The sequence below is a fragment of the Rhamphochromis sp. 'chilingali' genome, assembly GCF_963969265.1.
Source record: "Rhamphochromis sp. 'chilingali' genome assembly, chromosome: 17".
In the NCBI taxonomy this organism is placed as follows: domain Eukaryota; kingdom Metazoa; phylum Chordata; class Actinopteri; order Cichliformes; family Cichlidae; genus Rhamphochromis; species Rhamphochromis sp. 'chilingali'.
Window position 1 is genome coordinate 23,487,306 of NC_137944.1, and position 13,556 is coordinate 23,500,861.

The 13,556-nt window shown below is 40.7% G+C and overlaps 1 protein-coding gene across 1 annotated transcript; it reads right to left on the reverse strand.

The window, feature by feature from the left end:
• Positions 1-273: 273 nt before the first annotated feature.
• dpm3 (dolichyl-phosphate mannosyltransferase subunit 3, regulatory) lies at positions 274-2,088 on the reverse strand. Its single transcript, XM_080863330.1, has 2 exons — positions 2,035-2,088; positions 274-1,823 (listed from the first exon to the last, which is right to left on the reverse strand). The coding sequence occupies exon 2, from the start codon at positions 1,775-1,777 to the stop codon at positions 1,499-1,501; it is 279 nt and encodes a 92-aa protein (XP_080719456.1). The 5' UTR covers positions 1,778-1,823; positions 2,035-2,088; the 3' UTR covers positions 274-1,498.
• Positions 2,089-13,556: the final 11,468 nt, after the last annotated feature.

Consider the following 13,556-nt stretch of genomic DNA (forward strand, 5'->3'; position numbering starts at 1 on the left):
CTGCAACTGCCAAAATCACATTTAGTTCAGAACTACAGACTTAAGCGTACTTTTTTTTTTTTTCCAATTTATGAACCAAACTTCTGTGTGGGAAGACGTGGAACTGCTGTGTAGCGTATAGTTCGTCATTAACTACGACAGACAGATACAGATCAGTCTTTCACACAGAGGGAGGCATTGAACAGTTGATATAAGCCCCCAGGCAGGAATTCATCATACACAAAAGCACTCATGCATATACTCAAACCAACAAAGACACATTTCTAGACCAAATAAAAATGAGGAAAATAGATTTAATGAATTCTCAGTGTTACCTTCAGGGTACAACTCTCAAACTGGACAATGGAATGTACATTCCTTTACAGATAAAATCTAATCCACCTACAGCGACAATCAACAATCTCCAGACGAACGCAACAAGGTCCAGCATGTGCTGCGCTACTCTGGAGCCGAAGCTGATTGAAAGCATCTGAGATCTCCCAGTGGAAGCGGTCTTTAATCAGATTGGTGCAATGTGAGCGTTTGTTGGCATTGCAGTGAACAGCAACTGTGTACAGATGATAATTTAGCATAAAGAGTAACATGAACGCAACCGTATAGAGTTAACAGCCAAAGACACCACCATGTGTGTATTCACTGTTTCGACTTTCTTTCTGGTGCAAGATGTGCTAATCAGTCAAACCACATTACACAAACAGATTAGAGCAAAAATGATGCTGGATACAAACTCTGCTACAAAACCCTTTCCCCCTCCGTTCTTGACATTTATGGGTTAACCAGAAAAACATTCATTAAACTACTCATTTCTCAGGCTTCAGCCACAGTAATGCGTTTTAATTTAAAGATCTTTGACTTTGCCTGAATAAGCAGTTTTAGAGATGATCTACGTCTGCATTAAGTGCCAATTACACACGCTGGGCAAGGGTACCAATCAGAAGGGTGGAATTACTGCAGAGGAATAACAGCAATGGCATAAGGAAAGCCCAAAGATTTCTTTAGTTGGACCCACAATCAGGTGTAAGTGTGACTGAATATAATGCAAAAGCATAAGAAAGCCAGGGTATTATCTATCAAAGGCAGAAGCTGTGGGTTTGGAGAACAGAGTCAAGCTTTGACATGTTTTGGCTTAACTTTTGTTGCCCAATCAGAAAGCGACTGCTGGCTTTTGCGTCATCACTTCCAAAATGTTTCTGCATGTCCTGCAGTTTTTAACTAAGAGTCCTACGATGCTGAGGTAATGCGGATTGGCTTAGTAAAAGTTATATATTTCGAAATTTACAAAAATGTATCAGTGTGGCTCTTTCCTCATTTTCTGAAACATACTGGATAAACAGTCAATTGACAAAACACAGTCGTGAATGAGAATCCTGATGTTCAGGAAGATGTTTCCTAAACAAGACCCTTTTTTTTTCAGGAATACACATTATGTGCATAAGACAATAGTCCGTGCTTTTCTCCTCTCAGTCCCAGAAGTTTACACATAGCGCCCTTTTAATCTCTATATTTTTAAACCTTTTCTCCTTAAGTCCTCCTTGGCTTCTTTAATTTGCTCCTGTAGCTCTTTCGCCGCCTGCTCACAGTCATTGAAGGTGGCCACCCTGTATCCCACAGTGGCCAGAGAGTAGCAGCCAAATGAAATCAGCAGGTAGAAAGGCATCGGCCAGGCGACCTCTCTGTAAGTCTGCGGGAGGCTCAGGTCCAACAGGTCAAAAGTGACCAAAGCCCAGAGTGCTCCCAGCAGCGACACACCGAACAGCCACTGCAGAAGTTTGGTCATGATGAAAGCTGCCGACGGGATTTCAGGGGAACAGCCAGAGAACAACCTGACAGGGAAAGCGTTGGATTAGCTTAGCTTTAGCATACTGTAAATGCAACGTGCTAGCCGTTTTAGCTACAACGCACGCGAGAGACAAACAGCAGCTGGATAATTAGAATAGAACAGCTGTAAAAACGCAACAGACTTAAATAACAATTCATCATTAATTTCGACCTTTAATGCATCAAATCTTTTCAAAAATAATCCGATTTGTTTACCTCTTCTCAAACGCCACCTCAGCTATGCGCACATTAATGACGTTAAAAGGCCGCGGTGCCTTATGGGAAATGGAGTTAATGACGGAAATAGCTCTGGGTTTCTAACAGAGGGTGAGGTATTATCTGGACTTTTGTTAATAAATATAACATTTTGATTAAACTTTTCTTAATTTATTATTAATACTATTATATTATATTATGATGATGATGATGATGATTATTATTATTATTATTATTATTATTATTATTATTATTATTATTATTATTAATAATAATAATAATAATAATAATAATAATAATAATACGTTTTATTATGCACAGCACTGTGCATAATAAACCCATCATTCACCCCTCATTTCTTTAGATTTTCTCTTCAAGGAGCCAGACATCCCTATAATTATTTTTAAAGTGGTCTTAAGTAATACTTCTTGACCTTTTCTAAAAGTCTTTCAGATTTTTCCCAATCATTCTACCTAACCAGTAATTATTTCAGCTCTGAGCCCGAATGACCTAACAAAGATTTGGCACCTAACTCAAGGAATGAGCCACGGGTGTGCCTACACAGACAACATAGTAACAAATTGTTGTTGTTTTTTTCACTTTTTATTAGTAGTCTATCACAAAAACAAATTTGTGTCTATTTCTTTAGTTCAGTCTATGAAAAAGATCTTGAGGAAGGGAAACAAGGAGAAAAGACTGAGGTGAAACAAATTACTCAATAACTGGGCTGAAAATCAGTGGCAATAGGACTGACTGAGTGATGAATACAGATTTGACATTTATGGTTTAAATCATCATCAGTATGTAATGACGAGGTTGGGGGATAGATACAATAGTGAGTATGTCTGTCGTGGTTTGGGGCTCCATTTCAGCCAGTGGGGTTGGAGATCTTCTCAAAATTGATGGAATTATGAATGCAGAAATGTATCAGATTTTGGTACTACATTTTTTGAGCATGGGAATGATCCCACACACATTGCCAATGCAGTAAAAGCATACCTGAAGAGAAAACACACACAATGGAACAGTATGAGTCATGGATTGGCCTCCCCAGAGTCGGGACCTCAACATTATTAAAGCAGTGTGGGATCATCTTGACAAAAAAACAGAAGGAAAGGCAGCCAACATCCAAAGAAAAGTATTGGATGTCCTTCAGGAAGCCTGGAGAACACTTCCTGGAAAGGAACACTACAAGAATGTTTGCCGAAGAGAGATCAGGCTGTGACAAAGAATAAAGGTGGTCATATATTGACGTTTAAGCTCATGTATAAACTGCATGTTTATTTGCATGTTCTAATAAATTGCTGCACTTATTTCCCATTTTCCTAGCAAAATATAAAGACACGAGGAGCAGCTGAATACTTTTTTTAGCAGTACTATATATTTTTATTAAATCTCATATCGAACTAATACCAAAAGACAATTTAAGTTTTAAATAATATTTTTTATACAAACATTGCTCCTTTTTTGTTGTATCTGTTTGCATCCCACCATCTAGGAGTCTATACACTGTTATTTAAATGATTTATAAAATCCTTATTATATTCTATATAATTGCTTTCTTGTTGTAGTTATCGGACGGTACAGAACAAGTAAGAAGACAGTGTTTGGGAAGATTAAATACAACAGCTCCCCGTGTTTTTTGCACGTCTCAATAAATCTTAATGTTGTCGCTGTCTTTTCGCTTTTCATTAAAACACTTCACTAAACTGCTGTCTGATTTATTAACAACACCAGTACCCTGTCAGCTGAGAGAAAGCAAACACTTTGTCAAGCAAGTCTTTAATGAGGCCCCCAGTCAGGCTTTTAACACATATTAGACCTCTAACTTACATCAGACCTCTAACTCTGCCTCTGTGTCATCCTCTTAATTTAGAAAAGCCATTTTGAAAATTAGATTACCATTAGCACCACCTAAAAGCTATCCATAAATACTAATGCTTTTTTTTTTTTTCCAAAGCGAGGAATCCAACAACAATTTAATTAGGGGCCACCGGGAACTCACGGTCATTTGATCTCAGTTTCTCCTCGGGTGCTCTGGGACATATCTGTTCAGCTGGGGTGATGAACTGTCCAGGTGCATGGGACAACAGATCTCTCCAGGGTAAAGTCACCGGTGGGAGATGTAAACATTATTCACGCGGCTGTAAAAAAAAGGAACACACTGAAGAGCAGCTGAGAAATAAACATCATTCTTTGGGAAAAAATGGAAGTTATTCTTAGGATGGTGGTGTTTATGTTTATCCGCATCAGTGTTAATAGTGTGAGTGACAATCTGCACGTGTGCCAGAGGGCTAGATCCTGTTTCTTCTGCTAATGGAGACTACAATATGGAAGACTTGAGGCTAGTCGGGTTTTATGTCGGGTGTTGCAAAACATTTGAAATGTAACAAGTTTGTATTTTCAAGGATACTTTATCTTGAGAATGACTTTGTAAAACCACCCTCGCTTCTGTTATTACATGGTCTACATGTTTATTGCTTGTGACTGTCATAAAAAGGAGCTGCAGCACAAGTAGGGGTGAATGATGCAACTCCATTATGTTTTATTAGCTTTTTAATGGTCCAATAATCACGATCATGAGCCCACAAAGAAAGCTTCACAAAAGTCTCAGAGTTACTTTTTCTGAACAATTCAGTGACATATGGGAAAAGCCACATCTGGAAGATTTAAAATATATGTTTAGAAATTAGCCGATTATAAAACTTAATGCATGACTTCCTGTGCCCACTAAGTGCCACTGGAGAACACCCAGTAATCATAAGTCATGTTGCTGTAGAGCTTAAAGTGAAAATATCGCTAATATCTAACAATGTTTATGATGATAATGCTACTTTCCTGTCACCGCTAGGTGGTGCTATGTCTGTGAGTCAATGTCAATGACTAAATAAAAGAACTGACCAATGATTATGACAATGACTGTTTTCTACAGTCACTGGTCAATACCGACATGTAGATGTCTCTAGACCTGGACTCTATCAAGCTTGTGAAGCTTGGGACAGATGAGTTAGAAGAACAGACGAGTGAGGCAACACGAAAAACTCAAAAGCATTACAACTTAGCATCACCAAAGTCTGATGAGTAAACTGATCAACTATCATATCAATCTTAATAAATCTGTTGGAGGAGTTTGTTAAAGTTCATCGCCTGAGAGCATGGCATCTTAAATTTAAAATGGTAAAATTGGGTTGAGGGTAAGTCTTGAAAAACCTACAAAGTTTCATCCATGTAAAAAAAAAGTGCATGGACTATTTCATTTATATATTTTAGCCAGTGTGACACAGCCATTTGTTCCTCACCTAAATGTCACACACATAAAGTATGGAAGTCTATCCATGACTGAGAAGTGTGAAAGCAAATAGATCTCATTTTTGAGATCTATTTGGGTAAATAATAAAAAAGAAGCAGACAGGGTCTGCGCACCGTCAGTCTTTGGGGTTTAATCCTGTTTTTGCATTTGGCCCTGCACTTGTTACTGTTAAGCAGACATGACATGATACACACCAGACTACCAAGGTCAGGTTTCTCCATCGCCATGATAAAGTGAATCCTGGTGGAATTACCCATGACATGCCACATCATTACATACATCATAGCGTGTGCCGTGTCCTGCCTGGAATACACTGGTGTGGGCAGCGCTGTGAGCGCGTGTGACTCTCAGTGGGAACGGTTGAGCTGGCTTTTCTCAGTGTATCTCCCTGCCAGCTCCTGTTCCGTTCCAGTACTCAGGAAACCTGTCCTCCAATCGAGCAGGCCTGGCAGACACAACACAACAGCCTGTGAGAAGGAGGGGCATGAAAACTGAGAGAATGAGATATTGAAACTTGAAAAAAAGAAACAGAGTGGGATATGCAGAATAAAGCAAAAAATAAAAATAAAGGAAGACAGGGGGTGTGTAGTGAAAGAGTTATTTTTGTAAAAGAACCAGAAAGAAGGGGTGGGTGGGGGCTTTCGAAGCTGATAGGACAGGAGTAGGACCAGACACGGAAAGCTGAGAGGACCACAAATAAAAAAGAAAGGCCTGACAAAGTATGTGAACGAAAGAGGAGAGGGCAAGAGAAAAAATGAGGGGAGGGAGGGAGCAGACAAGGGAAAGAGCTTTAAACAGGGGGTGAAATCAGGAGATTTGCAGGTGCAGCTTGAACAACCAATGACCTTAATGGTGCATTAAATCCAGCTGTTGCTTATCCAGACTTTCCTCAATCCCTCTAACACCTTCAGCTGCACAAAAGCCTGCATGCAGCATCTCAGTTCTCACAATGGTGAGTGAATATATATATATATAGCAGTGCAAGTAAAAGGAATGAGAAACAAAAGCATAAAGACGGTGTGTGACAGGGATTGGCAGAGACGGTGATTGTTGAGGAGATACTTGGTATTTAAGAGCAGAAACTGCAGTGATTGTGTGACTCCAGCCAGAAAGCAAGGATAAGGCCCATAGATAAAACAGGAACAGTGGTAATGGAGCGTTGTGTTGACTCTATCTCCTTGACTTTGTCAATATTAGCCGAGTGAAAGGTCCAGATAAGAATGTGTGCTACTACAAAGCTATATAAGGATCTAGATTGGCTAGATACTAATTGTGTAATATCTCAAGTGTGTGAAGCAAGCTGGGGAGATTAAAAAAAAAACGCTAAAAAAAAGCCAGAAGGAGAGAGGAGGGGGCGAGTGTGTGTGGACTGTCAAAATGCTGTTTAAGATAACAATAGAGCCTGGATTCAAAAACAGGAACCCTCTGTTTCCTGAGCTGGAGACTGTAGCTGTGTGTAATGTTGTCATTAGATGTGAGTGTTGATGTGCTTGAGAAAAAGCAAAGAGTGACCTACAGTCCAGTCCATGCACAGATTTCTTTTTTTTTTTTTTGGTTGGTGACCAAGAACAAGAAGAAGTGATACGTGTCTGGGAATCCAAACAAGGGGCAAAACAAGATGAAATCTCTCAAACTCAGGGTTTTTTCCATGAAAACGTGGGTTGGAAAACAACTTAAAAATTAGTACAGCCTGGCTGGAAAATGCTAAACCAATTAGCAAAGGCTTAGAGCTCATCAACCTCAGATTTACTGATGAAAGATGAAGAATCATCGGAAAAAGCATGGCCCATTTCTCCTTAAACCTCTTCAGGAACTAATTTAATTGCAATATTCATTAAAAAACTTTACAGTGTATTGACTAGAAATGGAAAATTGTGAAGTGTATTTACATTTTTAGTAATAAAACTGAGTTGGCTTTTTTTTTAACCCTCTCAGGCTCAAATTAAACTTTTTGTTGCTAATGCACAACCAAGTCCTGCAGTGGTACTTCTGAGTAAAAAAAAAAAAAAACTCAAAATATGTATGTGGGGTAATCAGGTTGTTAGTTTTTAACTGTTGCAAATCGGCAACGCCTGCCTTGAGAAGGTTAATCTACTCTTTTACTTAAGTGTTTAAATGTAATTTATGTCAATGCCACAGCCTTGACGTGATGTCTAGGGGAACACTGGGAGTTACTGGAAATATGGGACCAAGCGCAACAAGGGGAAAAAGCAGCGGAAACACTCTTAAGTGTATTAAAGTATGACTTTTATTTACAGTGAGATAATTAACAAAGACAAACCAAGTGCAAAAAACAAAAGGAAGCAGATAAGTTTCAGAGCCTTCCAAGGCCAAAGAAATAAAAGGAAAAGAAAGCCCACAACGCCTAGGGAAACAAAACTCAGTTGGTCTATGGAATCAAATCGTTTCCGATGTTACCACAAAAACATGAGAAGAAGAAAGCAAGAAACAGATTGCCTCCTATGAGTTATCAAGTACTCCGGGGTCATAACAGGATACTTGTCAACAAGCTCAACAATAGATGGCACTCTGAGGATGAGTGGGACATGATGTCCAGCCCCAGTGATGGTCTGATGACCTTTTAGGCGTGGGTGATCCAGGCACTGGGGTGTGGCTGACAACCCTGAAACACAATGAGAGCAACATCGCTCGTCCAAAGAGAGGTCAGAAAAAGTGTTGTCCTCGAGGGTAACACTTCGAGTATTAAACTTTAGATGTCAGAAGTCTCATAAACAAAAAGTAACAAAAAGAAATGCTAAATGGCTAAATGCTAAAATGCTTACAGCAGAGCCTCCAACTCTATATTAGATGTTCAGTGAGGAGCACCACCATAATCCTCTCTTTTGTTAGATTTTGAGAGGCACGGAGCGAGAGAAGAGACTTGTTATATTTTAAGCTGACAATAAATTAAATGAAATGACCTGAAAGAAGAATCAGATGAAGAACAATTTTTAGCTAGGTCTTCCTGCCACTAACAGTCACTGTTACCTGTCACCACAACCTGAAGCTTTAATGTCTTTGTTTTTGAACAGTTTTCAGTCACATCTTTAGGCAGATACGTGATAGATCGAGTTTCAAGTGTTAATCTTTACATCGTGTATAATGGTTTCAAGTCTCAGTGCAACAAGGTGTGTGTTATCCCAATAAGACCATTAGTTTAGGCCTGTATTGATGTGTCCTTAAACAAAGCTACTTCTCGGTTGTCTCCTTTGTTTTCGGCTTCAAACGGCACCTTTGTGCCCAGATGGATCATAACGAGTGAAGCTGAGTTTGTCTGCTAACTTTAAAGTTTAAGAAGAGGCTCTTCAGACAGTTGAGGTGGCTATGAATCAAAGTAGGGGCATCAGGGTGGAGGACCCGGCTACCCTTCTCATCGGGTGTCCTGGACTTAAAGTGGGACTCCTGAAGGTTTTGACATTGATAAGCACGCAGCTCATAAATACCCTTGAGCCGCGATCATTATGGACAGCCAGGGCCTGTATTAAATTGCAGACATAATAGTTGTGGGATCCCTGCGCTACTTAGGGCCCACTTAATGAAGTCTCGGGCTACTCCGTTGGGTGTAAGGTCAGAGTGTGGTCAAGTGTGACCATCCTTAACCATGTGAGACCAGCACTTGCCCTCGGTGGCCCGAGTAAAGAGACACACCTGTTTCAGCTGCTGCTGTGATGGCAGCAGTGAAACAGTGGAGGAATGTGGCCCCCACCCTTCACCCTTCACCCTCCACCTCCCACGCCCCCCCATTCCCTCTTCTCCTCTCTCTCCACACTATCAACGCTGTCCTAATGAATCTCATCACACAGTCTGCGTTTGTCCCACTAGTGCTTTGTTTGTTGACCTTTATAAGACGTCATTACTTGTTATCTTCATGTGTAATTCTGCCCCATAACACAACCCCTTCAGCCACATTCATAGGCCACAATATGTGTGTGTGTGTCAATGTGTGTGTGTCTGTGTGAGTGTCTGATCAAATGCTTCTTGTCAGTGTAACAGCCATTAACAACGGGCATAAGCTTGATGATGTCCCCTTCCTCCCTCCATCCATTCTCTCCTCTCACCCTGAAACACAGTGTCCTTTAGGATTACCGTTATTGACAGTGGAACTAATTGGCACATGGCTATGAAAGTTCCCCCACCCACCCCCCGGCCATTTTAAATTGGACTGCACAATTTCCTTCAACATCTGATAGGCAAGTATGCCCACAGGACCTGAGGAGGTATTGATTATAAATGTATTAATGTGGGTCAGTGCTGTGCACGCAGCAAGGGGCGGATGATGGAGAGCTGCATGTCTAGACTGGAATAAACTGACCTCGTCTTGTGTTTACATAATTGATGGTAATGGCAGGAAGGGGGAATTCTGTCTAGTAGTCCGATCTGCTCACTACATTGTTTTCCCTTGAAAGAGGCGATGCAAACAGCTCTTTGGGAGATGCTTCTGTATTGCTAAATTAAATGCAGCTATAGACCATCAGGAAGACAAAGCGCATTGATTTTAGTGTAAACATGGCAAACTTTATTTCACTATACTGTATTAAGGAGGTCTGGGATAAACTGAAACAAGCATTAAATAGGCAGATCTGCCAAACTGAACATCAAGTTAAAGACAAAAAACTAATTACGCCCAGTCGATGGATGCAAGCATCACTGACTGCATTCAAGATATCGCTTTTGGTGTCTCATTATGCAGAGAATGACCTTTCTTGTTTCTTTTCTTGCTTTGCATGAATGGGGAAATCGCATAGATTTGGTCATCCAAGCATAAATCCATACGTTATTGATTTACTCTACAAACTAATTATGCATTTATAGCAGCTACAGAGTTAAGCTATTGCGCGGTACGCCAAATGTAATCAGCGCCTGGCGCTTGAAAGGTGAAGTAAATAATTTATTTCACATTTACAGGTCAGTTTTGCAATTGAAACCACACAAAGATACGCCATTGTTGATGCCGCTGGTGACTGCCATTGACCTTATGTTGAAATGCTACAGGTCAAGGATTGGAGGACTATGGATTTGGGGTGGGAAGTGGCAGCTCAATGAGGCCACCACATCAGACAGGCTGTCTGTCTGTCATTACCCATAAATGAAGTTGATTGGGTCAGACTGCTGCTCTGCAGTCATGCCCATCTTGACACAAGCCATATTGCCCCGCCACCCCTCTCAACCCAAAGATCACGACTGCTCAACCTCACAGAAATCTGACCCCGAGGCTCCTCCCTGCTCCTTAAGGCACCTGCCAACCTTTCACCCCTTCACTGGGTGAGCATCTGGAAGGTGATGAGGCACAGAAACGAAGGCCAGGGTGGGCTGTTGCAGGGTGGTAACAGATAGCCCTAAGGAGTCATTAGACTTCAGAAAGCTGGTCCTATTTGTTTTCACAGATTAAATACCTACGCCCCCTTCTCTATTACATGTTTTGAGTGTGTCTGTTGGTATTACTTCCCACGTCTCCTTCTTTTTGTGTTTTTTTCCCCCTTCATGTCCATCTTTCTTTAACAGTGCACACACAGATCAGACAGGCTATGATGTGTGCACAGCTGGTCTTGACAGAGCCGTCCAGGAAACGTGTGGTTTACAGATCCCCTGTTGACACGCTGATTTGAATTGCCTTTTTCCTTTTCAGAAACCTGGAATTTTTACTGTGCAGGGGACATTGAGGTCCGACTCAGCATGTTTGACCATGGTGGAAAACCAATCTCAGTGTGCTGCGTCCTGACTGACTGACTGATTTACTGAGTGGATATGTCACAGTGCATACTGTAAAGCTCAATCCAAAATCTTGATTTCTTACCACACATGCACTGGCCCCACACCTGCTCACACCATTTGTTACAAAGATTCTGTACCATTAGTTTCTTTAAAATGCTATTCCCACGCCTCGGTTTTATGGAAACAGTAATATCCAAGTTGTTAAGTTACAGGCAGAGACTACAGACATACTAAATCTGAAGCTACGCCATCCTAAAAGTTACACCTTAGGGCCAAAAGCTATGCAATAAAGTTTGGTTCACTTCACTCACTTGATTGAAAAGACAGGATTTTAATGGTTCTAACCAGTGAACCATTCTTTTCAGGTTAGCGTAAAATCAATCTGCAACGTGAGGCATTCACATTGTTGGTTTAAGAGGTTAGAGTGATAGTTCAGCATTATGCAAAATACAGTTGCTTACTTTCTTGTCAAAAATTAAACTAAAAGATCAAATTTTGTGTCTAACAGGAGGAAACAGCCACTGTGTATACCAGAGGTTTCCAGGGGTGTCATATGTGTCAAACCCATTTTAGTTCATGGGCCACATGCAGTCCCAGTTCACTGGCCTGTAAAACCCATGCATAATAATATGTATAAAATAATAATGATGATAATAAGACGAAAAACCTTGAAAATTTCCCCAGTGGAATGAAACATTAAAAAGCTCACATTTAATGAACCAGCTTTTTACAAAACAGACGACGAACAGCCTGAAGTGTCTCATTGAAAACAAAATACTCTAAGCTTAATTCAACAGTACATCTCAGTTTTTTCACATTTGCTCATCTTCACATGAAGTAGGCCACTTAGATCCTAACAACAACCAAATTTTACATCTTTATGAGTCAAATAACTTTTGTCAACATCTTTCAAAACTTGTAAAATTACCCAGACATTCCCAATCTCTGCAGTAATGCTGCAATCACCTAATTTTCAGCAATAGCATTCTCTTCCTTTGAAGTGCTGTAATTATTAATGACTTTGCTGCACTTTTACACATTGCAAACCCATGCGCTGGGTCCAATTGGATCCTTTGGCAGGCTGGCTCTGGCTCCATATGTTTGAGGCTCCTTCTCTAAGGAGTCACTACTTCTAGCCAAGAAAAAGCTTCAGCTTTATATTTAACAGACGTACATGGGAGTGGTAACTCTTAACATCTAGGCCTGTAATGTACAGTATCATGCCAAAAACATGCTAGTTGTAGGGCTGCGCGGCGTATGTGTCACGCCTTCCACTACACACTCATTGCATAATGCTAATTGTATCATTCAATTGAGAATACAAAGCTTAGTAAACAAATCCAATAGAGTGGGATATGCCACCGGAGTGTAAACATTAAATTGACTTAGCCCTGTGTCTTCCCTCACAATTGCAGTGCAGTGGGTTACAGTGGCCATATGGGCTCCGTCAAGCATTACTGTCACCCCTCATTTAGAATAGTGAGGAGAGATGGCCCTGCTATGCCCCTCAAATCCTCTTAGCCAACATTTAGCTGATTGATTTTTTCTCCCCCTCCTACCTCGATTTAGATCATCAATGCGATAAAAGCAGGAAGTTGTATATTATGAATTCCATTTCGTCTCATGTGGAGATGGATGGACGGGTAAAAGGAACATAAATGTTTCAGCAATCACTGCGTCTGGAAGAAAAATATCCAGGCAGCGTTATTAAATTTAAAGGCGGCGCAAACTCAGTAAAAGAAGCGAATGATCTGAGTGTGATTCAATCCTTTCGGCAAATAACCTGTGTCACATGGAGGAGGACTCGTCGCCTGTTGTGATTGCATATATATAAAAAGTTTGTCCGGTTATTTAAGAATAAATGTACTTCTTCAATTACATAAAAGTTTTGCTGCTGTGTTTTAGTGGGAGCTGGCAAAATCAACTTTGAATCACATGCGCATTATAATGATGTCTTTTTAAAAATTATTCACCCCCCTGTCTGTTTAATTCTTAGTGCCGGCCTCCATCACAAAGAACCATGGTAATAGTTTTGACTCAGCAGAATAGCATTAAGTTGGTTCCTCTTAAACAATGTATTCCCCTTCAGGCTATAGAAACCACTCTGTGCATTAAACAAACATCTCAGGCCTCTTGAACATGACGTTCAGCTCCATGTTGGCTGGGTTTGGGGATTCCAGCAGACCGAGTCCTATGTGTTCTCCAGATGGCACCACATACTGTCTCTCACAGATTGTATATACCCCCGAGATCCCTCATAAATTCAAATGATTGCCTCCTCCCCACCCCCATCCTCTCCCCTTGAACTATACTAAATGATGATCATGGAGATTATGTATTAGTAATTCCTGCCAGGTCTTTAAAAGAATGCCCATGCTGTGTGCTTAATACTCAAAGGAGGGATTATGCAGACCCCTACATGTGGTGTTGTGGCTGCATACCTCCAGTCAGACTAAACCCAATCTGTTACAGATTTGGACTAAAAGAAGAGAGGTGCAGC

Excerpts from the sequence above, each read along its gene's own strand:
- dpm3 (XM_080863330.1), bottom strand. The coding sequence starts at position 1,777 with ATGACCAAACTTCTGCAGTGGCTGTTCGGTGTGTCGCTGCTGGGAGCA.